The sequence below is a fragment of the Aspergillus foveolatus genome, assembly GCF_047715535.1.
Source record: "Aspergillus foveolatus strain CBS 279.81 unplaced genomic scaffold BDW70scaffold_14, whole genome shotgun sequence".
Classification (NCBI taxonomy): Eukaryota; Fungi; Ascomycota; class Eurotiomycetes; order Eurotiales; family Aspergillaceae; genus Aspergillus; species Aspergillus foveolatus.
The window spans coordinates 350,806-376,332 of NW_027396078.1; the positions used below are offsets into that span (position 1 = coordinate 350,806).

General features: G+C 52.3%; 10 protein-coding genes across 10 annotated transcripts; 6 read left to right on the plus strand and 4 right to left on the minus strand.

The window, feature by feature from the left end:
• Positions 1-1,120: 1,120 nt before the first annotated feature.
• BDW70DRAFT_149049 (amino acid permease) lies at positions 1,121-3,086 on the plus strand (the record flags this gene model as incomplete). The annotated part of the gene is made up of 7 exons (XM_073738950.1): positions 1,121-1,428; positions 1,531-1,738; positions 1,794-1,835; positions 1,894-2,041; positions 2,101-2,206; positions 2,263-2,622; positions 2,684-3,086. The coding sequence occupies 7 exons, from the start codon at positions 1,121-1,123 to the stop codon at positions 3,084-3,086; spliced, it is 1,575 nt and encodes a 524-aa protein (XP_073597670.1).
• Positions 3,087-3,772: 686 nt separating this feature from the next.
• BDW70DRAFT_158469 (fungal specific transcription factor domain-containing protein) lies at positions 3,773-4,982 on the minus strand (the record flags this gene model as incomplete). Its single annotated transcript, XM_073740529.1, has 2 exons — positions 3,773-4,417; positions 4,467-4,982. The coding sequence occupies 2 exons, from the start codon at positions 4,980-4,982 to the stop codon at positions 3,773-3,775; spliced, it is 1,161 nt and encodes a 386-aa protein (XP_073597671.1).
• Positions 4,983-5,979: 997 nt separating this feature from the next.
• On the minus strand, positions 5,980-7,900 carry BDW70DRAFT_166661 (metal-dependent hydrolase family protein; the record flags this gene model as incomplete). Its single annotated transcript, XM_073742053.1, has 10 exons — positions 7,532-7,900; positions 7,416-7,481; positions 7,248-7,371; positions 6,987-7,139; positions 6,879-6,939; positions 6,734-6,833; positions 6,660-6,698; positions 6,392-6,613; positions 6,167-6,340; positions 5,980-6,119 (listed from the first exon to the last, which is right to left on the minus strand). Exons 1-10 carry the CDS (start codon positions 7,749-7,751, stop codon positions 5,980-5,982), a joined length of 1,299 nt encoding a protein of 432 aa, XP_073597672.1. The 5' UTR covers positions 7,752-7,900.
• Positions 7,772-9,669, plus strand: BDW70DRAFT_166663 (bifunctional fumarylacetoacetate hydrolase/alpha/beta hydrolase family protein; the record flags this gene model as incomplete). Its single annotated transcript, XM_073742054.1, has 6 exons — positions 7,772-7,803; positions 7,966-8,239; positions 8,356-8,623; positions 8,664-8,819; positions 8,893-9,443; positions 9,502-9,669. 6 exons carry the CDS (start codon positions 7,772-7,774, stop codon positions 9,667-9,669), a joined length of 1,449 nt encoding a protein of 482 aa, XP_073597673.1.
• Positions 9,670-10,348: 679 nt separating this feature from the next.
• On the plus strand, positions 10,349-11,791 carry BDW70DRAFT_133134 (uncharacterized protein). The gene is made up of 2 exons (XM_073736271.1): positions 10,349-10,809; positions 10,862-11,791. Exons 1-2 carry the CDS (start codon positions 10,739-10,741, stop codon positions 11,592-11,594), a joined length of 804 nt encoding a protein of 267 aa, XP_073597674.1. The 5' UTR covers positions 10,349-10,738; the 3' UTR covers positions 11,595-11,791.
• Positions 11,764-12,428, plus strand: BDW70DRAFT_23380 (uncharacterized protein). Its single transcript, XM_073743564.1, has one exon. The coding sequence runs from the start codon at positions 11,933-11,935 to the stop codon at positions 12,269-12,271; it is 339 nt and encodes a 112-aa protein (XP_073597675.1). The 5' UTR covers positions 11,764-11,932; the 3' UTR covers positions 12,272-12,428.
• On the plus strand, positions 12,429-14,976 carry BDW70DRAFT_23362 (translation initiation factor 2A). The gene is made up of 6 exons (XM_073743561.1): positions 12,429-12,610; positions 12,683-12,752; positions 12,809-12,880; positions 12,933-13,344; positions 13,393-13,621; positions 13,671-14,976. The coding sequence occupies exons 1-6, from the start codon at positions 12,586-12,588 to the stop codon at positions 14,834-14,836; spliced, it is 1,974 nt and encodes a 657-aa protein (XP_073597676.1). The 5' UTR covers positions 12,429-12,585; the 3' UTR covers positions 14,837-14,976.
• A 1-nt stretch (position 14,977) lies between these two features.
• BDW70DRAFT_23366 (nucleotide-diphospho-sugar transferase) lies at positions 14,978-16,205 on the minus strand. The gene is made up of 3 exons (XM_073743562.1): positions 16,132-16,205; positions 15,580-16,051; positions 14,978-15,524 (listed from the first exon to the last, which is right to left on the minus strand). The coding sequence occupies exons 1-3, from the start codon at positions 16,169-16,171 to the stop codon at positions 15,044-15,046; spliced, it is 993 nt and encodes a 330-aa protein (XP_073597677.1). The 5' UTR covers positions 16,172-16,205; the 3' UTR covers positions 14,978-15,043.
• A 490-nt stretch (positions 16,206-16,695) lies between these two features.
• Positions 16,696-18,878, minus strand: BDW70DRAFT_166664 (uncharacterized protein; the record flags this gene model as incomplete). The annotated part of the gene is made up of 2 exons (XM_073742055.1): positions 18,637-18,878; positions 16,696-18,577 (listed from the first exon to the last, which is right to left on the minus strand). The coding sequence occupies exons 1-2, from the start codon at positions 18,693-18,695 to the stop codon at positions 16,696-16,698; spliced, it is 1,941 nt and encodes a 646-aa protein (XP_073597678.1). The 5' UTR covers positions 18,696-18,878.
• A 282-nt stretch (positions 18,879-19,160) lies between these two features.
• Positions 19,161-25,364, plus strand: BDW70DRAFT_158476 (anaphase promoting complex subunit 1; the record flags this gene model as incomplete). The annotated part of the gene is made up of 1 exon (XM_073740530.1): positions 19,161-25,364. The coding sequence occupies one exon, from the start codon at positions 19,161-19,163 to the stop codon at positions 25,362-25,364; it is 6,204 nt and encodes a 2,067-aa protein (XP_073597679.1).
• Between the last annotated feature and the right edge of the window lie 163 nt (positions 25,365-25,527).

Below are 25,527 nucleotides of genomic sequence, written 5' to 3' on the forward strand. Positions count from 1 at the left end.
TAGATGCTAAGCACTTCCTGGGGATACTGGTCATTCTGGCCTGGATGGGAGCCTTGGTCAGAAGCCCTAAGCACGAGTCGCCACATATGGGAAACCCGTCTCTTTATTGACAAACCAAGCCTCTACGCTGCCTTTTTGCGCTGTCGATGCTGCAATATTGAGCCTACTGACAGGACCTATTAATATGCTTTGGAAACAGCCCAGAGCTCTGGTATCTGCGGACTTATATAGAACTTTGCCTAGCCTGCCTGCACTCTTCCTCAGCCTCGACTTTTTTAGCCATTTTCTCAGCATCTATGAGTTTGTTAGTTCTCAAACGTATCTAAACCGTCAGGTATTTCCCGAACTAAGTGGCCTATTGGGCGACTGAGTCTCCTACGACACCTGCTGACCGTTTCATGCACTATATTTCCACCCAATCAGCTTCGACTTCTATACAGGCTCCAGATGCAAACCACCGATTCCCTATCCTTGCCCTCCTATACCGAGCTATGCGTAGAGAACTCGATAAACTGTACGGCGCCTTAGGTCCTCTTACCCCTGTCCTTTAGGCTGCAATTACATGAACAGAACTATACCGACTGGGTCGGACCATAATAGTAACCATGCTCATGCGATGGATATCACTTCAGAAAGCCTAGACTGAGAACTCGCATCTCAAGTCGAATCGTGGCTTATTATACGTAGCTTATTATACGTGACTAAGGCCATGATTAGGGCTAGTAGTACTATGAATACCGACTATCGCAAAGAGCATGAGTACTCCTAGAAGACGTATACAATCAATAATCCACGAGGTCCCGATCAGCATTGGCTAGGATGATTGACTCACTAATAAAGCGAAGAAATTCTCTGTATAAGACTTTAATATTGTCGTGCATACAAGATCATCGCGTAATGACACCAAGTGGGTATAGCGACCGCAACCTGTCAATGTAACGTGGGGAACCATGACAAACGGAAATCGAAGACGCAATTCAGGGCTGAAATTTGCACAATTTACGGCCTTAGGCCTAACTGGGTAAGCTGGCCAAGCTGGGCAATGCTTGACCCAGACTTTCTCGACCGGTTGTTTTTCCTTCTTGATACGATCAGTATATGCGGTGCACTCCATATCACTATGGATCAGGACAAACAACCCGCCGTCGCAGCGCCGGCCTCTGAGACCGAATACTCTCACCAGGTGCCGGTGCAGCATGACCGGCTGAAGCGCGGCCTCTCTGCCCGCCAGGTCCAGATGATCGCTATTGGGGGCACGATCGGGACAGGCTTATTCCTAGGAACTGGCAAAGCGCTTGCGACTGGCGGTCCGGCGTCGATGCTCATCGCCTACGCGATCTCTGGCGGGATCGTCTTTCTGACGATGCTGAGTCTTGGTGAAATGGCGGCGTTCATACCTGTCGCTGGGAGTTTCTGTACTTTTGCCGGGTGAGCCAACCCTATGTCTCTTTCGTCTCCAGACCAACTTCGTTCGAGCCGAACGCTGAACGCTGAATCTCTGAATCTGGGACTGGGCTAATATGCAACTAGTCGCTTTGTGGATGATGCGTTCGGATTCGCTTTAACGTGGAACTACTGGTTCAACGACGCGGTATCAACGGCGTCCGATCTGGTCGCGCTGCAGATTGTGCTGCAGTACTGGACCGAGTCGGACAGATTCCCCGGCTGGGCGTTCAGTCTGATCTTCTGGGCTGTGCTGATTGGGCTGAACCTGTTCGCTGTGAAAGTTTATGGCGAGGTATGCGTTGTCTGCCCGCCACGGATCTTCCCCCCGCTAATCCTATTTCCTCCAGGTCGAGTACTGGATGAGCGTGCTCAAGGTGATCACTATCATTGTGAGTGGGCGTCGTCCTCTGCTCTAGCAGAATTGGCAAGTGTTGATCGCGGAAATAGGTCTTCATCGTCTTGGGCATCGTCGTCAACTGCGGCGGAAACGAATCTGGCCACTATATCGGCGGCGAGAACTGGCATATCCCAGATGCGCCGTTCGTCGGAGGGATCGGGGGATTCGCTTCCGTCTTTGTAACGGCAGCATTCGCCTGTGAGAGTTTCCGTCCTTTTTTAAAAGGGTCGCTGCTGAAGTCGAAGATTGATTGTTAGACGGTGGCACTGAATCCATCGCCATCACCGCAGGAGAAACCAAGGACCCAGCGCGGACTATTCCAAAAGTCGTCCTCAATGTGTTCTGGCGGATCCTCATATTCTAGTCTGTCTCCTTCACGCACTTGAAATGCCTTTTTCCGCTTTACTGACGGACAATAGCATCCTCTCCTCCCTAATCATCGGCCTCAACATTCCCCACAATTATCCCTCGCTCAACGACGGCACAGTCAAAACGTCTCCCTTCACGCTCGTCTTCGAAATGACGGGCACAAAAGCCGCCGGGAGCGTCATGAACGCCGTGATCCTGACTTCTGTTTTGTCTGCCGGTAACCACGCGCTCTTCGCGGGCATCCGGCTTCTGTATACACTCTCGGTAGCTGGGCACGCGCCGGGCTTCTTTGGGAAGCTGAATCGGAACCATGTGCCCTGGATTGCTGTTCTAGCTACCGGAGCCGTGAGTGGGCTATGCTTTGGCTCGAGTAAGATCGGGGCTGGGCAGCTCTGGACTTGGTTGCAGAAGTACGCTCCCCTTCCTTCACCTTCATGCTACGCTAGGTATACTGACAAACCGTTGCCTCAGCATTGTCGGCGTCTCCAACCAACTCTCATGGATCTCCATCGGTATAACAAGCATCAGGTTCCGCGCCGCACTGAAACAGCAAAACAAGACACACCTGCTGCCGTTTCGCAACTTTACGTACCCGGTAGGTCCCTGGGTCTGCGTGATCCTGAATATAGTCATCGTGCTTGTGCAGGGGTGGAGCTGTTTTAGCCCGACGTTTGACGGGGTTAGTTTCGTGAGCTTTTATCTCGAGTTGCCGATTATGCTGGGCATGTTTATCGTCTGGAAGGTTTGGAAGAGGACGAGGTTTGTGAACTCGAGGGAGGTCGATCTGGTTACGGATACATATACGATCAATGACCTTGGCGACGGAGAGGGGAAGAAGAAAGGGTGGAAGGGGATCGTTGAGTGGATTGCTTAGTCTCCTCGTGATTGAATATCAGTGATGTATAGTATGACGAGATCACCCTCCTAGTAGCCTTGAACTTTAGCCAATATAATACATAACATATAACGGCATCCCCTACTCCTTGAGGGAATATCCTCAAACAATGCCTCCTAAGATTATCCAGCTTCATAACATTTACTTTGACGTGTCTCATCGACGGCCAGCGTTCATGTAGCTGAAGAAATAATGTAGTTGCGCCGCGTCAGGTTGCGGAGGCCGTGTACTGGGCGCTCGCGGCGGAAGTGACCAGAGCATGAGTTGATAGCGTTCCGTTGGTGTCGCTGCGAGTGTGAGGTGTCTATTTGGTGACAACCTGAAGACTTGGAAAATCACAAGCTCCTATACTGGGAATATTTGTGACTTGGACTCTACCCTAAATCTGTGGTCTGGGAGTTGCGTTGAAGATGTTACTAAGAAAACACTACGGAGCCGAGTTGAACATTTGAAGGCCGGATAGAATAAATGATGACAGAGTCGTGAATCAAGTTATAGTAATGTTTGTGGTAAGCTTTTTCCACGGTTTCGGCTCGCCTGATGAAGCCGTGTGCTTGCAGCTGAGACATTATCCTTCTGTAGTAATACCCGGCCATCCAGCACCGATTGTAGTTGAGTCCAGCATACTCGATATACAAGATCGGGCCAGACGTCCACGCCCAAGCTCAAGACGCTACCCAAGGGAACCCGCCCGGAGTCAGCCATTGCTCGCACGGGACGTCAAAGAACAGCCCTCCCAGCTCCGGAAACGCAGAGAGAATCGTCTCTTCCCCACTAACTGGACTCATTTGCTCAGAATTAGCCTGACCAGTTCTAAGGCCAAGCGGATCCAGATGCTGCACAATCGGCTCAAGAATTGCAGCAGCCTTCGAGCAAACCGCACTTCTCGGCGCTTTGTGCATAAGGATATCCACACAACGGCGAACCAGGTCCAATGTTGGAGAGCCGGACTGTGTATTCGGTTGCCCGTTTCCGTGAAGGATGAGCAGCGCCGTGATCGACAAGAAAACGTAGAATGAGCCCAGACCGTCAACGTACCACCGGTAGCTTTGGAAGAGGGGGTCGGAGGCGAGTCTTTCGAAGTTGGAGAGGATAGTCATCGCAGCATTCTCGCATCGCTCGGGGCTTTGGGCAAGAGGCGTACTAAAATTGGCGGTTGAAATGTACGGTCGATAGAGGAGGAGCATGAGATGGTTGGTGTAGTTTGCGAGGATGTAATAGTGGGCTTGATGGTACGGTTCTAAATCTGTGATAGGTCGCGCAGCGAATCGGACAAAGTGGGAACTGCTGCTCATTGACAATTCTTGTATCTAGTGCGAATACTTTTGCGTGCCCTGCCGGCGATGAGAGCTGGCAGACATCGAAGGCAAAGTTATAAAGGCGGAATTTGTACAGCAAATAGGTCATCTTCGTCGAGAATGCTGACGGGTCGTCGTTCGGGCACCGGTCTAATGATAGGTCTTCGTCGTCAATGTCAGCTGGAACGTCAACTTGGGAATCGATGCGGAATGGCATGAGATTGCCGAGGCAGGTGTTCTGGATCGTGTACAGCATCTGAAGCGCAGCCCAGCAGCGTCGACGCTCTTCCGCCTCGATGCGGTCAACGTTAAGCCGCGAGGGGTCGACGGCGAATCCAATAGCGACGGCTATATGGAGCGTCGTCCCGAGGAGAGACCAGGCAGGCCCTTGAGCATGATTGATGGCATAAATGAGCAAAACGAGAGACTGCACGGTGCAAAGATTATGCCGGAAACATGAAGTTATCCGCCACCAAACACCGCATTGCCGCACCCCGATACTTCGCCGACAGACTACGAATGTCCTCGCCCGGTGACGGGTCACGACCCAGGTTCCTGAGCAGGGCGTTGCCGTCATCTAACGCAGTGATGGAGAGGCTGGAATGACGAAGAGCAGAGCGAGAAATGACAAAGAGACAGATCTTGGGTCCTGTTTGAACTCTTCGTATCTGGCGTGAAAGGTGGGATCGTGAAGAACGTGGAAAAGAGGCGAGAAGACTTGGAAAATAAACCGACTTGAGCTCCTCTACCTGCGGCAGAGGAGAAAGCATATCGAGTAGTTCTTCGGAGACGCCGCCGGGCCGCGAGAGCTCAAAGAAGGGGAATCCGGTCGAACAGTCAGGCGTAGACCCATGCATTGCATCAATCAGATCGGGATCCCCCAGACCATTGGTCGGAACGAATCGAACATGATTCGAAGGTGTCGTAACCAGACGACCTGATTGACGAGCAGGCTCGAGGGTCCCTCTGTGCTCTACCGCATCTAGATGCGGTAGAACGCCTGGACTCGAGTCTGGAGATGGCAGCTGGGTCTCATTGCGCCTGCTGAGCAGTGCACTGGTGACTGCAATGTTCTGTCTCAGGAGATCTTCTAGAGCAGAGACGTCTACGAGTCTCTCTGGGCCTGGTCCTCGAAGATCATAACTGTCCTGGCGGCGGAATCGACAGCTAGACGCGTAGCCGCGGCGAAGACATGTGTCACAGGGAGCCTGGTACCTGGAGGTAATGCATCTGATCTTGCGTTGGCGGCAGTTTTCGCAACTGACGGGGATTCGCTTCGACGAGTTTCGCCGAGCAAGAGACCTCAAGGTTCTCAGTGCGTCTGAATTGTGGGTGAGTGTTGGAACGACTTATATGGAGTCTGGGATCTAACTAAAACCTTGGGGAACGCCAATTTATGGGTCTTGAGTCCTCATTTAGGGTGCGGGGTTACCATACAGTTACCATACCATTACCAGATATAGATCTACCAGACAATCGTACGAATATACTCTGCACAGGTAATACAGTCAATTCAGTTACTGGTACATATCATTTCATAATATCAAATATCAATAAGCCTTCTGCATCGGCGTCTATATCTCCAACTCATCGACTGCTTGCGTAATCCTTCGCGTGAGTTCCTGGCTCGCCGCCATATTCGGGACAAGCAGCTCCCTCATCCCAGCCTTATGAACTCGACCATTTATCATGATGACATTCAGCCTGGATTGGTCTTGAAGGATTGTGGTCCGTCCATGAGGTCCCCATTGACAAGGACACAGTCTGCAAAGTTGCCGGCCTTGATCTGGCCCATCTCGTGCGAGCGCATAAACAGTTTGGCTACGCCGTATGTAGCCACGATGATCGCCTCGTGGGGAGTGAAACCCAGAAGCTTGGTGAAGTGCTCTAGGTCTCTGGCGTATGTACCGTGAGGCGTCCAGGCAGAACCGTAGTCTCTGTTTGGTCGGCGCGTTAGTCTTCTTCATTGTCCAGGGGGTGGAAGACAAGAGCACCATCCAGGGAGAACGACGATTCCTCGTCGGTGCATCTCTCGCAACCCGCGGATGGCAGCCTCGACTTCCTTCTTGTATCCGACCTTTTCGGCTGCTTCGGTGGCATAGCCGAACGCGCCTGCTTCGTAAAGAGTGGCGTACAGCCAGTTGATTGCAGGGACCACTACATGCTGGGACCGTTTCTTCTCAAGCGCGTCCATTCCTGCGGCTGTCACTAGGTGGATTCTAAGGTAGACTCTGAGATTATGAATGCAACTCACTCCCTTCGTCGGTGTACGACCCGTGATAGATGATCTCAACTCCATGCTCAATGCACTGTCTCACCGAATCGCACGCGTGCAGAGCCTGATCCCGTGTTTATGAGCTTCGTCTACACATGCTTTGGTCTCTTTGTCGCTGAAATAGCAGTTCATTGCGTCGCGGATCTCGGTAATCTATAACATGAGCACGGCCGACAGCTGCAGTTCCGCTAGACTTACCGATTCCCCAGACATCGACAGCTTCACCTGATCCACGCCCAATTTGACATGTTCGCGAATCCTAACTCATTAGCGAGTCGTCAGGATCACGGACAGAATCAAACATACACCTCTCGCATTTCCTCCGGTCCATCGGCGAACGCCGTGATCCCCGGCACCAGATCGCTGTCTCTCCTCGCCATCTCCTGCCCGTTCGCAAGATACCGAGGACCGCGGATATCTTCCCCGCTGATGGCATCGCGAACGACTACATCTAGTCTCCTTTTCGCCGATGCAGCGCCAAGAAAAAAAAAAAAAAATAAAAAAACATCAGCACACACAAAAAAAAAAAAAAAAAAAAAGAAAAGAAAGAAAGAAAGCAGGTCTTACATCGTATACCCCGAATCCAGAAAGCACCGCGCACTCCGCGCCGTCGGGAGAGTGTGTTCTTCAACGCCCAACTCGCCTAGCCGGCCGAGATCGCCTCTATTCCAGCTGAGATGGGTATGGGCTTCTCCAAAACCAGGGATCAGGGTGCGGCCGTTGGCATAGAAACACGGACTCGGTGGTCTCTAAGTAGATCTTCTTTGTTGGGAACGGTGCCAACGTGTGTGAATCGCTCCCCTAATCACATCAATCTTTCCTCATAATCCCAAAGTTGAGAGGGAACGAACCTGTAATTAGCACATCTCCATGGTACGGTTCCCGCCCTGTAGCATCAAGGATCTTGATATCCGTAATCAGGACTCTTGATTCTGGATGCGTTCCTGCAATATTGTATGGCTTTGTCTCGACCTCCTTGCCCAAATCCAGCTGGTCGATGTAGGCGATGTTCCTGGGGGGTCCGTTGTATGGTTCGAGGGGATAATCTGGGGATGACCACGTGAGGGGCATGTTGTTCTGTTGATATAGAAATGTTTGATATAGAAATCCAGGGAAGACTACCGTAATTACAAAGCTAGAGATGGCGCACTGCGGCTCGATCTAGGGCATGAGTTGGAGTATATATACGCCGTCGCCTGCGAAACAGCCGCTGACCTCCCCGGCTAGGCGTCCTGCTGAAGGCGTACTCGCCGATCCCTATGGTTCTCTGAGTTGGTAATGCGAGCATCGGCCACCTTGACCACCAATCCTCCCAGATCCAGCCTTTATCCTTCATATCAGGAACAAGGATCACCAACTTCTATCAAGTCATTGAAGCCGGCGAGGCCAGTATCGTCAGTGCCCGCGCTGAGCCCCTCCCCTTGTCCAGCGTTAAACTCCTCCCCACCATTTCCGGCCGCGATAACCTTGCTGTCGGCAAGAACTACGTCGAACACGCAAAAGAATTCAACTCCTCTGGCTTTGATTCTTCAGACAAAATCGACCAGCCTACTGCACCGGTAACTTCACCAAGCGGGCGACTTCGATCATCGCGCATGGCGAAGATGTTCTCCTCCACCCCGGCTTCACTGAAACCCTTGACTATGAAGGCGAAATCGGGGTTATCATCGGCAAGGCAGGGCAGAAGACCCCAGAGGACCAGGCGATGGATTATGTCTGGGGATACACAATCATTAACGATTTGACAGCACGGAAGAGACAGCGCGATCATAAGCAGTTCTACATCGGCAAGTCCCCTGATACGTACTGCCCGATCGGGCCCGTTGCTGTGCCGGAGGAACAGCTCCCTGAAAAGGAGAATATCCGTCTGCAGACATTTGTGAATGGCGAGAAGAGGCAAGATGCCACGCTGGACCAGTTGATCTTCTCCCATCCCGAATCTCGTCTCGACCCTGTCGCCGGGCCAGACGATTCAGCCTGGAGACACCATTGCCACGGGCACACCTTACGGTGTGGGGTTTTGCTTCCGGCCCATGAAATTCCTCAAGGCTGGTGACGAGGTCAAGGTCTCTGTCACTGGCCTTGGATCGTTGGTCAACAGAATGGCAACGCTTGACGCGCCCAATCCGACCATCGAGCGTGTGCAAGCGTCCACGTCCATTCAGACTGCCAACCAGAAAGCAAGAGGGAACAACGGCCTGGTGAAAGTAAGGCTCAAAGCGCCTCTTCTACCAATTCCAGGGCCAGAAGGACGGCGCTCCTGTTATTTTCATCCACGGCCTCGGCGGGTCATCCTCTTACTTTACGCCGCTGAATAAACTCTCCACTACGCACGCCCTCCACCTTACAGACCTCGAAGGCCACGGCCTCTCGCCTACGTCCGCACTCAGCAGTCTTACAATCTCATCGTTTGCCGGCGACATCCGCGATGTATATACTCTTGCTGCAGGATCAAACCCAAAACCTGCAGCCGTGACCGCTCATTCAATGGGCTGCCTCATCGCGCGCGAACTTGCTCTCGACAACCCACACCTCGTCAGCAATCTCGTTCTCCACGGGCCCCCTCCCTCTCCTCTCCCTGAAGCCGGAAGCAACGGAAGCTTCGCTCGCGCTGAAACGGTGCGAGCCCAAGGCATGGCCGCCGTTGCAAATGCAGTCGTAAACGCAGGCCTTTCCTCAAAAACAAGATCTTCCAGCCCGCTCGCTGTCACAGCCACAAAGCTTTCTTTGTTGGGCCAAGACCCAGAGGGCTACGCCAGGCGTGTATGGCACTTGCCCTAAGCTGATCTTGTCCCGGGGATTCCCCGTACATACTATACAGTCGGCCGAGGAGACGCTGAATGTTGAGGAGGTTGCTGCTAAGACACTGATCCTGACTGGGACGGCCGATGCTGTTAGTCCGCCGGCGCTGTGTGAGAAGTATGGGCAGCGGATCCAAGGACGCAACAGTGGTGGTCTTGGAGGATGTCGCGCGTTGGCACCTTTTTGAAGATGTTGAGGGTGTTCGAGGTGCCATATACCAATTTTTGGGCGTTTGAGAAGTCCTGAGGTGACTTTTTTCTGTACCGCTTATGTTTTTTAGACGGACAGACAGAAATGCTGTTAGCTTATAGAATATAGACCTCTCATATTTTGCGTGCTCAGATATTATATAATTCAGGACTGGGAGGTATAGACTCAGTCACAAATCTTCAGTTGCGCGGTAGTGGGGAGAGTTGGGATGGAGAACATACTCTAGAAATGAACACTATACTACCACTTACTCATGTCCTACAGCGGCGTATATATCTAGCTCTAGCATTACTTCAGACGTCTGAGGTACAGTGATATCGCTCTGTCACCTGTGTCAGCTCAGCATCAATGATCTAATATCTCGTTTTTGTGGGGAGGTGCATATAGATGAATCTGAGGCCTCTGAGCACCACGATTTCCAACAGACAATGGTCGCGCTGTTGAGACCCCGTCTCGTGTGACTTCACAGACTGAGGCTCTCCAGTTTTACAAGACTGCTAATCATATCTCCATTATTCCTTCTCAGGGGAAGTGAAGCGTCGAGACTAGCGTGATGACGTCATCACCTAATGAGCGGACTTCTGCCGCCTCACTTCTACATTCTAGCGGCCTCAGATGTTTCAAGACCATTTAAAAAAAAGAACAGAAAAGAAATATCTTGTCAAGCTTTATGCTGCATTCTAGTCAGAAGTGTCAGCCATTGCCAGTCAAGCATTTACGAGAGATCGACTCGCGTGCCTGGAAAAACCTCCACCACTTCGCCTTCGGAACTGAAAGTCTAAGTGCAGCCAGAGCAGCTCCTTTGGGCATATCGCTTGCTCTGCCTCCTTTATCATTTTGTCTCTTCACAGAAAGGTTTTGGGCTCCTCCCCTCATCCCTGAGACTTTCATCTATCTCACCGCACCACCGTACTTCCGCCTAATCTACTGCCCAACTGTAGTCCAACCTCGACTAATCGACTTTCACATCCCCGCACATCTCAATCTAATCTGCTTAGCAGTTCAAGCCAAGAAGCAGAGTTCAGACGCACATTGTGCATGTAACCATGACCACGCCAACGTTAATCAACCTGCCCCCTCCTCCCTCCGACCCGGTGACCCCATCTGAAATGGGACCGTGAGTCTACTGATCTATGATTATTTTGGAGATGGAAACTGACATCTAACAGCGGAACGCCCAACTCCACTACCACATCCCTCTCCGCCCTCTCCACCACCGCCATCAAAGATGGCCACCAAGGCCAGCCCCTCTCCCACGGCCGTCATGCGCACCACTCCTCTAACGCCTCCATGAGCTCAACTAACACATTGGAAGCCGAGCGTGCTGATCGCATCTCCCGCCTAGCCGGCCTAGAGCGGGTGGCTACTGCACGGGCTGGCGGCACACATCCGACCACAGCTACCTCGTTCCCATACACCCCGGGTTACTTTGATACTGGCGCCGGCTTAAAGGAGAGAAGCACCGTCGGAAGCGCCAGCGCGACGGGTAGCGTGGGCGCCCGGACTACATGGGCCAGCGGGAGTGATGCCTTTGACGCGGACAAAATGAGTGAGGCGGATGATGGTGTCTCCAGCGTCGGTAACCTCAGCGATGAAGGCGATGCTAGTCTTGTCGGCTTTGGTGAAGGCGCGAGTACCATGAGCGGACCGATTTCACATTCCGGCATCAATCGGACGTCGCCAAGCGGGCGGCCGACGAGCTCCGTTGGAAGTCCCAGGCAGAGCCGTGCGAATCCTCCGGCGTCTTATTCGCCGCATCTGGGATCTGCTACTCCAGAGCCTGCTCAGGATGCCCGTATGGTTGACGGAATGACCTACGATGCTGATGTGGTCGACACCACCGCGCGGACTCCGAGGCTCGCTACTCCGGGCTTCGAGAGCGCTTCCGGCGAGCATCATTGAAGTTATCACTGGTAGCAACATTACTACATTTTCGTAACGCAGGCGTTCGTGGTTGTTAGTGCCTTTCGCACCCGGAGAACACTGACCTCCGAGGCCAATACTCGACATTGATGGGAGGCAAGTCTTCTTTCAAACAAAGTAACAAGTAACAATGGCTGGTGGGGTCTTTGGCTTTGTAGGATAGTCGCTGATGTCTATTTTTGTCGCAATTTTGCAAGGATATAGTCAAAATTTATCCACGCTGATCGTCAGAGATCACGTCTTTCAGCTAGAGTGGCCAGCGTCGGGGACGAACTCCAACCCAATTCGGGTAGATAATAGCTGAAATTTTCGCTTCAATGCAAGTACACGAAGGACATTTGAAATTGAAGAAAAAACAGGTGGCGTATATCTTACTACTGCTGCAGAATGATGTTTCACGTAAGGTTGGGCTTATGCCTTATCGCAGAATTGCCGAGTTGGGAACATTTGCCGCCTTTTTCTTTCGCCGCTCACTGTCATTCTCTCTTCCTCCTCACTCTTCACCTCCCATTCACCACCACCCCCTCCTACAGTCGTCCTGTCCTGTTCTGTTCCTGCTGGCATTGACTTGTCTAGCATTGATCTACCTGAAACAATCCGGACTGGAGACTCGACAAGAGTTTCAACCTGCCAAGTTCAAGTGCCGCCGTCTTTGACCTCGTTCCAAGGTTCTTTGTGCGAGTCGTGTCGCCGCGAGACAGAGAAACAACTGCTCGCCACGCATAGCTACAGCCTTCGAGTCGGCCCTCTATCTCTTCGATAAGAGTTCACGTCGTCTCGTCTACCCATTCCGTTCCGTTCCCGGCACCTGGTATCCGGATCGATCGCGTTTTCGCTTCTGTTTATCATTGGCGGGGAGCCTAACTTCAGCTTTAGCTCAGCAGAGCTCGACTTCTGGATTCGGAGCCACACGCGCATTTTGCTACCGTTAGACATCTGGGTTTTCGATTGAGATATTTGAGGACTTGAAATGGCTGCTCCTACACAACTTGCTTGTATGTTCTCCTATTGTTCGATTGCTGCCTGGAGCCCAGGCTGGAGTGCGAACAATTGCTGATTTGTTGTAGACCGCACGGTCAAGGGGGTTGGCATCTTGGATGCTTCTCCTGTGTACGAGCCCTTGGCGGGATTTGAGAGGTATAGTTTGCGTCACTGCCACCAGGTGAGCACGTCACTAACGCGAATTGCGACAGACCTGAGGGGAACCTCCGATGCAGCGCTTATTCTCCCGACGGCCGATACTTCGCCTGGGCATCTCCCGAGAAGTACGTAGCTTCTTTTCGCAAACCATAGCAAACATTGGTTAACATATCACAGGGTTACCATCATTGATCCCTCCGTCGGTCATGTCGTTTCCACCATCCCCGCCGAGAATGTTTTCGAGCTAGGCTTCTCGCCACTTGGAACTTATCTGATTACGTGGCAGCGCCCTTCCAAGGACACCAATGGGGACGCTGTCAAGAATCTGAAAGTCTGGCAGGTGGCGGAGCTGGAGTCGGGTGAGAACCGGATTGTGGGACAATATGTCCAGAAATCGCAGACCGGTTGGAACATCCAGTACAGTGCCGACGAGAAATTGTGTGCCCGCGTCGTAACCAACGAGGTCCAGTTCTACCAGAGCGATAACCTGTCTAAGGTCTGGAATAAGCTGCGCGTGGAGGGGGTGGCAGACTTTGCGCTTTCGCCCGGCCAGAATCTGTCGGTTGCCGTCTTCATTCCTGAACGAAAGGTTTGTTAACTTTCCAATCCTTTGGTTTGACTGGTCTAACCGCAGTAGGGACAACCTGCCGCCGTCAAGGTGTTTTTAGTGCCCCAGTTTGGAGCGCCGGTCTCGCAAAAGACGTTTTTCAAAGGTGATAAGGTCCAATTGAAGTGGAACGCGTCAGGCACTAGCTTGATTGTTCTCGCTCAGACTGAAGTTGATAAGACCGGCAAGAGTTACTATGGAGAAACCACTCTCTATCTCTTGAGCTCTAGCGGCCAGTTTGATTCTCGGGTTCATCTGGGTATGTCCTCACAATTAGCTTCTTACACAGCGATCTAACTCCCCATCAGACAGAGAAGGCCCGATTCACGACGTCAGTTGGTCTCCTACCTCTAAGGAATTTGGTGTCGTGTACGGCACTATTCCGGCCAAGACGACCATTTTCAACGTTCGCGGTGTTCCTAAACACAGCTTCCCCCTGACACCCCGAAATACCATTTTGTTTTCGCCCCATGGTCGTTTTGTTCTCGTCGCTGGCTTTGGGAACTTAGCTGGTCAAATGGACATTTACGACATGGAGAAAAACTACAACAAGATCACTACTGTGGAGGCAGCTAACTCGAGTGTATGCGCATGGTCGCCTGACGGCCAGACTATCCTGACTGCGACCACCAGCCCTCGTCTGCGCGTTGACAACGGCATCCGTCTCTGGCACGTCAGCGGAGCTCTGTTATATAACGAGGACATCAATGAGCTCTACGACGTTTTCTGGCGCCCGCAGTCGACGATTCAGCACCCGCTGGGCGATCCGTTCAACCCACTGCCTGCTCCGCACGCTTCCGCGATAGCTTACCTCAGTACAAGAAAGGCTCCAGTCAAACCTGCCGGTGCATACCGACCCCCTGGGGCGCGTGGCCAGTCCACCCCGCTCGCCTTCCGCCGTGAAGACCAGGGTGGAGCTGCCTACGTCCCTGAAGGCACCGCCACTGGTGGCGCATTGAACGGCCCTGTTCGGCCTCGTAGGCGCGTCGTGCCTGGTGCCGAGCCAGTGGAAGAGTTCCTTCCCCCGGGAGCCGCTCCTGGAGGGGGCGTCGCCCTACCACCAGGTGCCGACCAGCCGGAGAAGCTATCCAAGTCAGCGGCACGAAACAAGAAGAAGCGTGAAGCCCGCAAGCTCAAGGAGGGCCAGCCTGAGGAAAGTGCCAACAGCAACCCTAGTCCTCCTGGGGAGAAGAAGAAGGAGGGACCTCGTAAGAACGGGCAGCAGCAGAAGCAGCCTAACGGCACCAAGGCTGCTCCAGCTGCAGCTGCGACTCCGGAGCCCGTCGAGGAGGGTGCTCCCACTGTCCAGGATAAGAAAATTCGCGGACTCTTGAAGAAGATCCGCGCGATCGAGGACCTGAAGATGCGTTTGGCTGGTGGTGAAAAGTTGGAGGACACACAGATGAAGAAAATCCAGACCGAGGACTCGGTGCGCAAGGAATTGGAGAGTCTTGGCTACACTGGAGCGGCGTAGTCGAATCCAGTCGAGCCGAGTCAAAAGGCCACGAGTTGAGCCTGTACATATTGCATGCATGCATGTGTAAATCTACCCTAACATACAGCTGCTCGCACTTGGTTTTCTTCAGCATCAAACTACACCGTATGTGTATCAAATAAAGGACGGATCTATTCACCTCGAGCGCCTGCCGCAATATAGAATAACCACGGCTCGATCAATCTATCAATAGCCATCCTCAATCCCTCGCTCCTTCTCGTACTTCTGCCTATCTATATTAACCTCCCACCACCACGAATTCAGAACATCCGTACTCTCTCCCGTCTCTTGATCTACCGCCGGGGGCCCCTCCTGCCACGGCTTCACCGCAAAAATATAATGCACATTTTTAACCTCCTCGTCCCGCCATATCGCGCCATGCACATCTCTAGGCCTCATCGTCTTCAGCGCATTATACACGTACGGCAGCGGCACCCACTTTTCCCTGAAAGCCTCTGAAATGAGTTCCTGGTCGGGGAATGTGTAGCTGTCAACTTTATCCGCATCATCAAGGAAGCGCTGGATTGTTGCGAAGTGTGCGTGCGAGGGGCGTACGACGAGCAAGCCTGAGTTTAGCATCCCGACGCCGGAGGTGCAGGGGGCGCCGGCTTTTTGCGCGAGATCAGGGGCCTGATGTTGAGTTGTGAAGGCGCAGTTTTCTGGCATCCTAGAAGTAGATTAGCTTGCGAGAGGTAAGAGAAGTAGTAAGATGAAATAGATACCAATGAGCAGGGTAATGCGCCTTATTCATGGGATTACATGCGCACGCATGGCTAGCTGCAAATATCCTTTTCCTCTCTGCATCCATCTCACCGTCACGCTCATTACCTGTTTGCTCATCCCCATCGAGCGGCACCTCCATTAACTCGTCCATATTCCGCCTAACCAGCATATCCCCATCGAGAAGCACGACTCTCTCAAACACCCCCTCCAGCGAAAACACGACTAGTTTATTCCACGCATCCTCGAAGCGCGGGTCATGCGCATACCCGTGTTTCGGTGTCGACTTCGGCTTCACAAACGGAACAGCTAGGGTAGTGATTCCGCGGCGGCGGAGTGCTTCTAATCCAGATGCTGGAAAAGAAGGCGTGTAGAGAGCGACGAAGGGGTAGGCGGTCTTGGAGAGAGTGAGCGAGTGGTGCAGCGTTAGGAGGCCCGGGAGGTAGGAGAGGGTTGTTATTAGCGAGGCCCAGACTTTGGATAAGATTGTTGTTAGGGAAGTGGTTCTTGTTTATGCGGAGATGGAGGTGGAGGGTGCATTGTGGTAGTGATACCCTTTCTTGGTTGCAGCTTTAGTTCTGATGAACGAGCCATAGTGGTGCTATAAAGGTATGGGACAGAGTAAAAAGGATTGAATTGGGCAGGAGTTTGCGACTCCAAATGATTTCGATCGATGGCGCGATATCTCTCTCCGATCCCCGCCGCGAGTTGATTATGTAAGTGGTTTAGATTGAGTCTATTTTCGATAAAGTTGGACAGGACAGTGACGATGACATTGTGCGACCAAAGCAGGAACTATGTAGAAGACTTCAGGCTTACTTAGAACGTTTGATGTCCACACCACTTGCAAGCGCTGCCCGTCCCCTCAAGTGCATTAGAGAGACCAGACTGTGGTATGGCCGGGACGCATAGGTATTCTGTAGAGCGCCCCTGTCGATATATCGCAGCCGATACAGAGCTTATACCTCAAGAGGCATTTCAAGGCATGAGCCTCGCCTTGCGCTCCACCTTACAGCGCGAATTGTGGAATAAAAAGAAAGATACGGCGTAGGTCGTGCAAAGTAAAGGAAAATAACTCTCCGGGTATCTGTGACTAATTCTATTAGCTGTCGAGTATATCATGTAAATATCCGCGTCCGCTTGATCGGGCTTCCCATGTGAAGCGAGCGGTTATGCGCCATTCCACTCAGTACACGGTCCATTCCATCTACGTCAAGTTCTCCCTGGCGCAGCCGGAGTTGGTCTGCCGCGCGAGTAGGCGACTCAGTGACCAATACGCGAGAGGTAGAAGCCGCATCCGGTTCTGTCAGCTTCGGGGCGAGAATAAGAAGACGATGTTCTGCAGTAACAAGGATGTCAAACGCCCGAATCTGCGAGTGAGATTGGCGAGAAGGTGCTGGAACATGGCCAATTCCCTTCAGAGGTTCACCCATGAGCGCGATGTCTTGAAGCGGGGTCACTCGGCAACGGTTGGATGCGTCCAATGTTCCCGTCGACCGCACAGCGCTCCGCCACAGAGTCAGGAGACTGGGAATTACCGCGCTTTGGTTACCATGTCGAATGAGAATAGATTCATCAGGCAGTGTGTCTTGGGTCGAATTCATCTGGTATACTGAAATCCCGCCGCATAAGGACGAAGTAGACGTCCCGGCTACGTTTCCCTTCAATAAAGTGTCCTCGCGAATTCGCTTCGTCGAAGGCGTCATGGGAGCGAACTTCGGGCGACGCTCAACCGCCGTTTCTGATCTTCCACCAGAGGGAAAGCTGAGGATACGCCCGCTGACTGAAAATGCAGTCAATGAACCACCAGATACACCTTGCACGCTGGACTGTCGCTGGAGGGGACCCTTGGCTGAACCGGGACCGGCTCCTTCGAGATCCCAGACTCCCCACTCACCGTCTGCCATGAGAACCAAAATAGCCCGTCCACCCAAAACCCACTCGGCACTCGTAATAGACTTGCGCCGTGGAAGGTTGGACAATGACTGCTCGAATCCGGGGTAAAGGCTGATTAACCATTCTCCCTCTGTTTTTGATGTTTCGTAATCATTCTGTGCTGCAACCGCTCTTCGCGAGGACTTGGAAGGCTTTGTGGAGAAGCAGGAGTACACCTTGACACAGCCTGAATGGAACGAGACCAACAGAGTTGAATGTCGCGCAGCAGGATAGCTCGACGGATTGAAGGCTATGTTCTGTGCGGGGGAAGGCAAATATCGGCGCTTTGACTCAACGTCTTCTGCCGACAGGCGATATACTTTATTGGCGGTCTTCTTGTCTTCTGCGATTGGAATCCGATGAATGACAAGTAAGCCAGACGATTCCGCAGAGTGGGTTGCCACGAGAAGGTCCCATCGTCCCTCACCGCCCTGCTGCGGATCGCTTTCATGGTATGTGAATGTGATGCTCGCTCCTTGTGGGAGCTCCTGGTGCGAAACTCCGCCGCCAATTGCGAACGTCTGGATACCCAGTGCAGCAGAGTCGGTTTGTGTAGGATGCGGAGGAGTCAGGGGTACTGTTACCACGCGCGTAGAATAGTCTGCACAGATTGCGGATACGACAATGAGCTGGTCCAAGATTGCTGGAAAAGGATCGAGATGCGAGCGCGCAGTTTCGGGAAGCACGCGAGGCACTGCGATATTGATGACCCGGCTTCCAAGGGGTATATCGATCTGGCGCAAAACACCTTCGTAAGGTTGTGCAGGGTCAACCTCAGGATCTTCATCCTCAAATTCGTACGTATCTGCCACTGGCTCCCCGGCCTTTTGTGTTTCTGCCATGCTCTCATCATCAGAGTCTATAATCATGACCGCATCGTCATTGTTACGACTTGGCTTCTGCTGTTTGTCCTGCTTCGTCTGCGGTCTTCGGTTCGAAAATGGTCGTCCTCCTCGCCAAATAACCTTCAATCCGTCTTCATAGCCATAGACGACAACGGAAGAGCCGTTGGGAGCGAGGATCGGGTAGCCTTGAGCGGTGTACACGCGATGAGGAAGCTGGAAGCTAGATTAAGAGACAGGTTAGCCAAGGATACGGGCATCAGGAGAATATCTAGTGCAGACCTCAGCTGTAAACCATCATCCCTCGCTCTGACGAGTGGACGAGAGGAAAAGGAAGGCATCGTGCCCAATGCTTAATCAACGACCCGGTTCGTTGAACGAAACCCCAGGGCAACGTCAGGTTACACGGATATCACGAGAATAATCGGTAGTGAGGGATATTCTCGATTAAATTAACGAGAAAGTTCAATGTTGCAAGAGGGAGAGAACGCGCGCGCGTTCAGATGAGAAGGGGGAGAGGACGGTGTTTGGCTCAGTGTTGTTGGGGAAAGAAAAATGCCGCCGAGCGTCTTCTGTATTTACTACGGACTTCAGTGACCGTGTCCACCGCGTCAGTTGCAGAGCTCAAACTCCAGCTTTCCAGCCCAGCCATACATTCATTTCTCTGATAATTCTTCTCCCAAGCTTGCCGCCAGTATTTTCCTTACTACTGGTCTCGTCTTCTCCAGGACCATTCGGATCGAACCGACGATGGCGTCTACTGCCCGACGCCTTTCTCCCCGCAATACTTGAAAGCCGCCTCCAGAATGTCTACGGTTCGGTCTCTTGGACTGCACGATTCCTCGGCCATTCCTTTCCTTATTGCGGAGGATCTGCTACCCACAGAGCCGTCAGAGGAACTCTACTCCTGGACGACGTCCATCAACATTGGCCCGAACGGCCCGGTGGAAGATGAGTTGGTATGGACAAAAAGCTGCGTGGTCTGGTCTCGGGCGGGCGTGATCAAAAGGGTCTTCCGACTTGACTTTGAGAAGGAGGATATCAAGCATGCCTTGTTGACGAATTTCGCCCTGAATAAAGTGAAACGAACTAGTGACATATCTTCGCTCGCAATACCGCAGGCCACGAGCCAACAATCAAATCGACCCAGCGGTCCAGACTCATTAGACGGGAAAGAGTCATGGAGAAGATCAACCAGCAAGCACTCCTCACGAGCCGTAGTTGTCGTTCTCAAAACGCAAGCTCATATCTTCTTCCTGGAGGGTAACAGCCATGTCGTTCCTCTGCCATTCGAGGTCGACTCCGTGTTTGCGACACCTCGCGGTTTACTGTTTCAAAGGAAAGTCGCAGACGAAAATAATACTAGCTCTTATCCAATGGCGCCACCGAATTCTTTCATGTCGTTCTCCCAGGACTTTTTCGCTTCTCAGTTCCTCGACTATACTTCCGGCAAGGTGCAACGACCGTCACTGAGCACTATTCCAGCTCAGAGCCCTAGCTGGAAATCCCGAACAAACAAGCGCGCAGATCTACCTAGAGTATTCTCTCTTATGGATCCCCATTCAGAGATGGGCCTGGTGGTGACTAACCAGGCTTCTCGATGGTTACACACAAGCTTGTCGAGCAGACCTTCTGGATTTGATGTCCTCGATCCCGCAGACGAGATAGTCTACGTCTCTCCCCGAGATGAGCTAGCGGGAACATTTCGAGCCGACCCAAAAAGTCCTCTTATACTAGTGTTAACCGTCAATACTACCACGGGTTTATATACGCTCTGGACAGCGCGGTACCGAGACAATGAGACTATCCCATCACACAGAAAGAAAAAGCGTCGTGATACCGGTGGCACACGGTCTAAAAGACGAAGTTCTCATTTTGGAATGGCCACAGGAACAACTACGCCCGGTGCGCGCCCCTCTGCCGGGAGAGAGAGTTTCGGTCCGAGAGGTGACAATTGGAACACATCTGTCATGTCTCATTCGCAATACTCCACCGAAGGAAGGCCTGATGATGACGACGATGATTTCGCTTCTAAATTGGGCCAGGACTTTGGCGAAATTGGTGTTCCCTCGAAGACTTCTAGGCGAGTTAGCTCAATGCTAGCTCGTGCAGACCTAGCGACCAGCCAGGATAGGATTACATTCTCTGATCTGGCCACCGGAAGTCAGCCGAGCACAATCCATCCAGGAGGGTTGCGACAATCAATAGGAGCAGGCAGCACTCGCGGCAGCTTTGGCTTCAACCCAAGGAGCTCCTTACCTCCTGGAGCAGGCTCCATTTACAGTACCACAAGCAGTTTTGTGGATCCTCCTGTGGACAAATTGCTCGAGGAATTGAACAACGAAAGTTTGTTCGAAGGGATGGAAAACATGGACCTCAAAGAATCCGCCGCGGGTCTTCCAGAAGAGGTCTTTTTGTCCAAGGTCGAAAGCTTTTCTTCAAAGTTCTCCGGAAGTTTCCTAGCCCCTTCAAAAATGAAATCGTCCAAGAAATTGAAAGTAGTCACACTATGTCCGACAGACTACGCATCCTCCCACGTCGGAGAGTCAACCTCAATGGCTCTTTATCTGGTAGATCAAGAGGCAAAATCATTGACTGTGGTCAATATACGAGTGGAGAGCGTCAAGAAGCCGGCCAAAGATGCGGTATTTTCAAAGCGGTCGAAGAATAAGGCGACCACCGATGAACGCACTCTTCTAGTACAAGCATCCGGCATTCAGCATGTTTCCGGGACGTTAGATGTATGCAAGGTGGTCGATGGAGGTCTTTCGCGGATTATTACCCTCAGCGTCAACGACGTCGGGGCCACCGTCCTGCATTTGCAGATGCCATGGAACGATCCTATTAACATCGACTTACCGTCTAAATTCATGTTACATGAGGTGGATGCGCTTTCCTCAATCATGACTGTCAATCCCTCGAGAGAGGGGAGCGTAAACCGTGTTATGGCTGATTTTTCAATGACGATGACCGGCCTGGACCATCCCGCCGTTGACGGCAAGTTCGACGTGATTGACTCGGCGAAGCGAAGACATAAGCTTCAGCTTCGTATGGAGCCTACAAATCCCCTCGTCCGAAGAGCGTTCGGTGTGTGCAGATTCGCTTTATGTGGCTACTTCCCTGATAAGGTGGCTGACGGGCTGTTGATGGGCTGGTGGAAGACCTTGAAATGGCTTCAGGAACGAGAAACGTGCGAGAATGACCTCGAGTGGACTGCTCTAGTGGTTACTCTATTTGCGCAGGTTATCCCATTCATTGAGGGTGATCAATCCGGTGGCACGACCAGACTGACTCGCAGAAAAAGAGGTCTATTACGGTCAAGCAGTGGTAGCTTTGTGGACACAGAGAGTTGGGAATCAATGTTGGACCAAGAATCTGGATCTGCTGGAGTAGTAGCCTCTTGGATGAACACAGCCTCCTGGGGGTGGGTTGTTGAGCAAGATGCCGAAGACGAAAGCACGGCAAGTTACGGGAGAAAGCCTCACAAAGAACCATTTTCTTCTAGTCGGTCAACTTGCCGCAAAAATACCTATCTTCTCCGATGCGCCGCGTTGACCAGGGAAATTTTGCGAACACCACAAGGTATTGCGGCTGTCGGGTGTGACGGCCACCTTCGCAAAGCTCTCGCCAATAGCGAACATTCAATACACACTCCTATATGTACCATTCTAGTCGCTCTGCACCTTCTCCGGGAAGAACAGAAGCTATCGGCGTGCGACGAAGAACAGTCACACAAATCGTTAGGCCTTCTTGCCCCAGTTCTAGCACAACTGGGCGGGTGGCTTGGATGGCCATCCTGGAATTGGACTGAGGATTCCTACTATGGCAATGAAATTGCTAGCATAAACCGATGGCAGTTCGAAAATACTCGTATCTCGGGTCCAGATCTCCCTGCTGAACCACTTCCACCTCCTTCCATTTTCGCGTGCTTGGAAAAGGCCTGGCGTGGAGAGCCTTGTCATTTTTGGACTTTGCTCAATCTTGTCAACTTCGATGATCACCCAAGGAGAGGAAGGTTGTGGCAGTGGTGTTCCACCCTGACTCCTCGGACTTTGGCCCTTGAAGGCTTCGTCAGCGAAATGCGCCACAAATCAAGCGTTCTTGAACGAATACAACTTCTTCATCGCTGGGGATTGACGCGCAGTGTCATTGAGACCTTCCCAGCTGGCGTTAGCACGCCATTATACGAGGCCATTATACAGTCGCAGACGCATGCTTCAACTTCATGGAGCTCGTCGCTCTTGGGACTGATTGATCGGGACGACCTCAATATCTCAAGCCAATTAAGCACTGCTCGGCCCCCACCACCCTTGTCCCTGAATGTCTCCCACGATGCTATGCGCGACTACCACCAAATCAGCAATTCTACCCTGGATATCGATGCAATAAACTCCTTTGAGGCTTCTGCTGAAGCTGATCGCTTCTCTGTAACAAGACTGATCTTCCGCGAAGACAAGCGCTTCATTGAAGCGGCGCGATTGCTGAATCAATCCAAAGCCCCTGCCGCAGAGTGCAACCCGGAACCTGAGTGGACTGACTCAGATCTGCTCGAAGCACAGAAAGAAGTGGTACAATTAGTTACCTTGCGGACATTATCCATCCCCACTGGACGCGCCATGCTCGCCTTTAGTGGCCGTCTTCCTCTCCTGACCGAGAAGCTCCCCATTCCTTCATTCTCGTTGCAGTGCGTGATGAAACCTTCCAATGTCACTATAAGCGCAGACAGAGCTTCTTTCCATGAGGAAAAGATTTGCTGGGCTTTCTTTCATAACGGCGTATCAACTGGTCTCGCTATATCAAGAAATTCCAAGGGAATTGACACATCCTGGATTCTCTTTAACAAGCCCAAGGAATTGACAAACCGGCATGCCGGTTTCCTGCTAGCACTGGGTCTTAACGGGCACTTGAGATCTCTTGCTAAATGGGTCGCTTTCAAATACCTGACTCCCAAACATACGATGACTTCGATCGGTTTATTGCTTGGTCTATCAGCGTCCTACCTCGGTACAATGGATACTCTGGTCACCCGACTGCTGTCCGTACATGTAACCAGGATGCTCCCTATGGGAGCAGCGGAGCTTAACCTATCTCCGCTGACGCAGACCGCGGGAATTATGGGCATTGGTCTATTGTATTGCAATTCCCAACACCGGCGAATGAGTGAAGTTATGCTCTCTGAGATTGAGAACGCGGATCAGGAGGAAGGCTCGGCAACCAACGACTATCTACGTAATGAAGGATACCGTCTAGCTGCAGGATTTGCGCTTGGATTCATCAACCTCGGCAAAGGCAAGGATCTGAAGGGAATGCGGGATATGCATATAGTTGAGAGATTGCTCGCCGTCGCCGTGGGTACTAAAAACGTTGACCTAGCCCATGTCCTTGACCGGGCAACGGCTGGAGCGACAATTGCTCTAGCACTCATCTTCATGAAGACTAATGATGAGACCCTGGCACAAAAGATAGACATCCCCGACACCACGGTTCGGTTTGACTATGTGCGGCCGGATCTTTTCCTCCTCCGCACGCTCGCACGGCACATCATCATGTGGGACCGTATTCAGGCCTGTGACGAATGGTTTATAGGGAGTCTCCCGGAGGTATACCGCCGCCGTTACCAACTGACTGGGGTGCGGCGGCTGAAGAGCAATGATATGCCGTTCTTCAACATCATTGCCGGTCTTTGTTTCGCCCTTGGGCTTCGCTTCGCTGGCTCACCGGACCCAGCAGTCCGCGATGTCCTCCTTTCTTACCTCGACCAGTTCATCCGCATATCTCGGCTGCCGGCACCCAACTATGATGCAAGGCTGGCGCGTAACTCCGTTCGTCATTGCCAAGACGTCGTCGCGTTGTCCTTAGCCGCCGTCATGGCAGGAACTGGTGACTTGGCTCTGTTCCGACGCCTGCGCTCTCTTCACGGTCGTGTGGACCCTGATACACCGTACGGAAGTCACATGGCCGCTCACATGGCTATTGGGATGTTATTCTTGGGCGGAGGGAGCTATACATTAGGAACTTCCAACCTTGCAGTTGCCTCACTGATCTGCGCCCTCTATCCCATTTTTCCAACAACGGTACTCGACAACGAATGCCATTTGCAAGCTTTCCGTCACTTATGGGTCCTTGCCGCAGAACCACGCTGCATTGTCCCCCGTGACCTTGATTCCAGACGACCAGTTTCAATGCCAATTACCATAACAGACTCCGACGGTGTCAGCGGCACTTTGACTGCCCCCTGCTTACTACCTGACCTTAGTCGTATAGCAAAGGTTGAAGTCCTCAGCCCTGATTACTGGCCCTTAGTCCTGGATTTTAACTCCAACCCGGAGGTGCGCGAGAAATTCCAGCAGGGCGACCAATCCATTTACCTACGACGCAAAGCAACCTACAATCCAACAGGTTCATCCTTCTTCTCTTCCACACTGGCCGGGCTAAGCAGCGCGCAAGATATCCTCCCGTCAACTTCGACCTCGGCTTCCAACCAGGGCAAGGGTCTGTCACCCTCCGCCCTCCCGAACGTCTCGGCCCTCCTTTACAAGGGATCCCACAGGTTTACACCAAAACCTGCAGCTCAAAGCATTTGGGACTGGATCTTCCAGTTAGACTCTTTACATGGCATCCTAGACGCGCGTGAGAAGGAACTCGTCCTCCCATCTTCATTCCCGACACGACCACGTCCGTCTCCCACGCCCCATGATGCGCCCTGGCTCCGTCAATCCGCGGTCGATAGCAAGCTTCTTGCCGAGGGCATCGCGCAAAACGTTATACAATCGGCGACCGGCCGCGGCGGTAACCCGGACGAAGTAAGAGACCAGCTCTGGCAGCTGAGGCTGCTTTTCGCTTGGATTGACGCTGGCTCTTCCTTCCCGTCTGAGAGCGATGAAGAGAAGCGGGACAGACAGGAAAATGGATCCACGCCATCGAGCGGGCACTGGCTAAGGAGGGACTACGTTGAGGAATTGAGGTGGAAGATCTGGGGTGTTCAGGCTGGGGGTTCTGAGGACTCCTAGCGTCCTCAGGAAGTGGTAATATGCTTTAACTGTACAACCACCATAGGCGTTACAGGTATCGGGAGTAGAAGGCTCATATGTTTACTGGGTATCTTAGTAGGACCGTTTCTCCCTTTCTGGCTTGGTTTCGTCAAGTATGAAATTCTGTAATTATCTTAGTAAT

Coding starts and splice junctions, on each gene's coding strand:
- BDW70DRAFT_23366 (XM_073743562.1), bottom strand. CDS start 16,171: ATGGCTCGTTCATCAGAACTAAAGCTGCAACCAAGAAAGG. Junction 16,052..16,131: donor AAAGCTGCAACCAAGAAAGG/GTATCACTACCA, acceptor TCTTATCCAAAG/TCTGGGCCTCGCTAATAACA. Junction 15,525..15,579: donor GCGCATTACCCTGCTCATTG/GTATCTATTTCA, acceptor ATCTACTTCTAG/GATGCCAGAAAACTGCGCCT.
- BDW70DRAFT_23380 (XM_073743564.1), top strand. CDS start 11,933: ATGCAAGTACACGAAGGACATTTGAAATTGAAGAAAAAACAGGTGGCG.
- BDW70DRAFT_133134 (XM_073736271.1), top strand. CDS start 10,739: ATGACCACGCCAACGTTAATCAACCTGCCCCCTCCTCCCTCCGACCCG. Junction 10,810..10,861: donor ACCCCATCTGAAATGGGACC/GTGAGTCTACTG, acceptor GACATCTAACAG/CGGAACGCCCAACTCCACTA.
- BDW70DRAFT_23362 (XM_073743561.1), top strand. CDS start 12,586: ATGGCTGCTCCTACACAACTTGCTT. Junction 13,345..13,392: donor TCTTCATTCCTGAACGAAAG/GTTTGTTAACTT, acceptor TAACCGCAGTAG/GGACAACCTGCCGCCGTCAA. Junction 13,622..13,670: donor TGATTCTCGGGTTCATCTGG/GTATGTCCTCAC, acceptor ACTCCCCATCAG/ACAGAGAAGGCCCGATTCAC.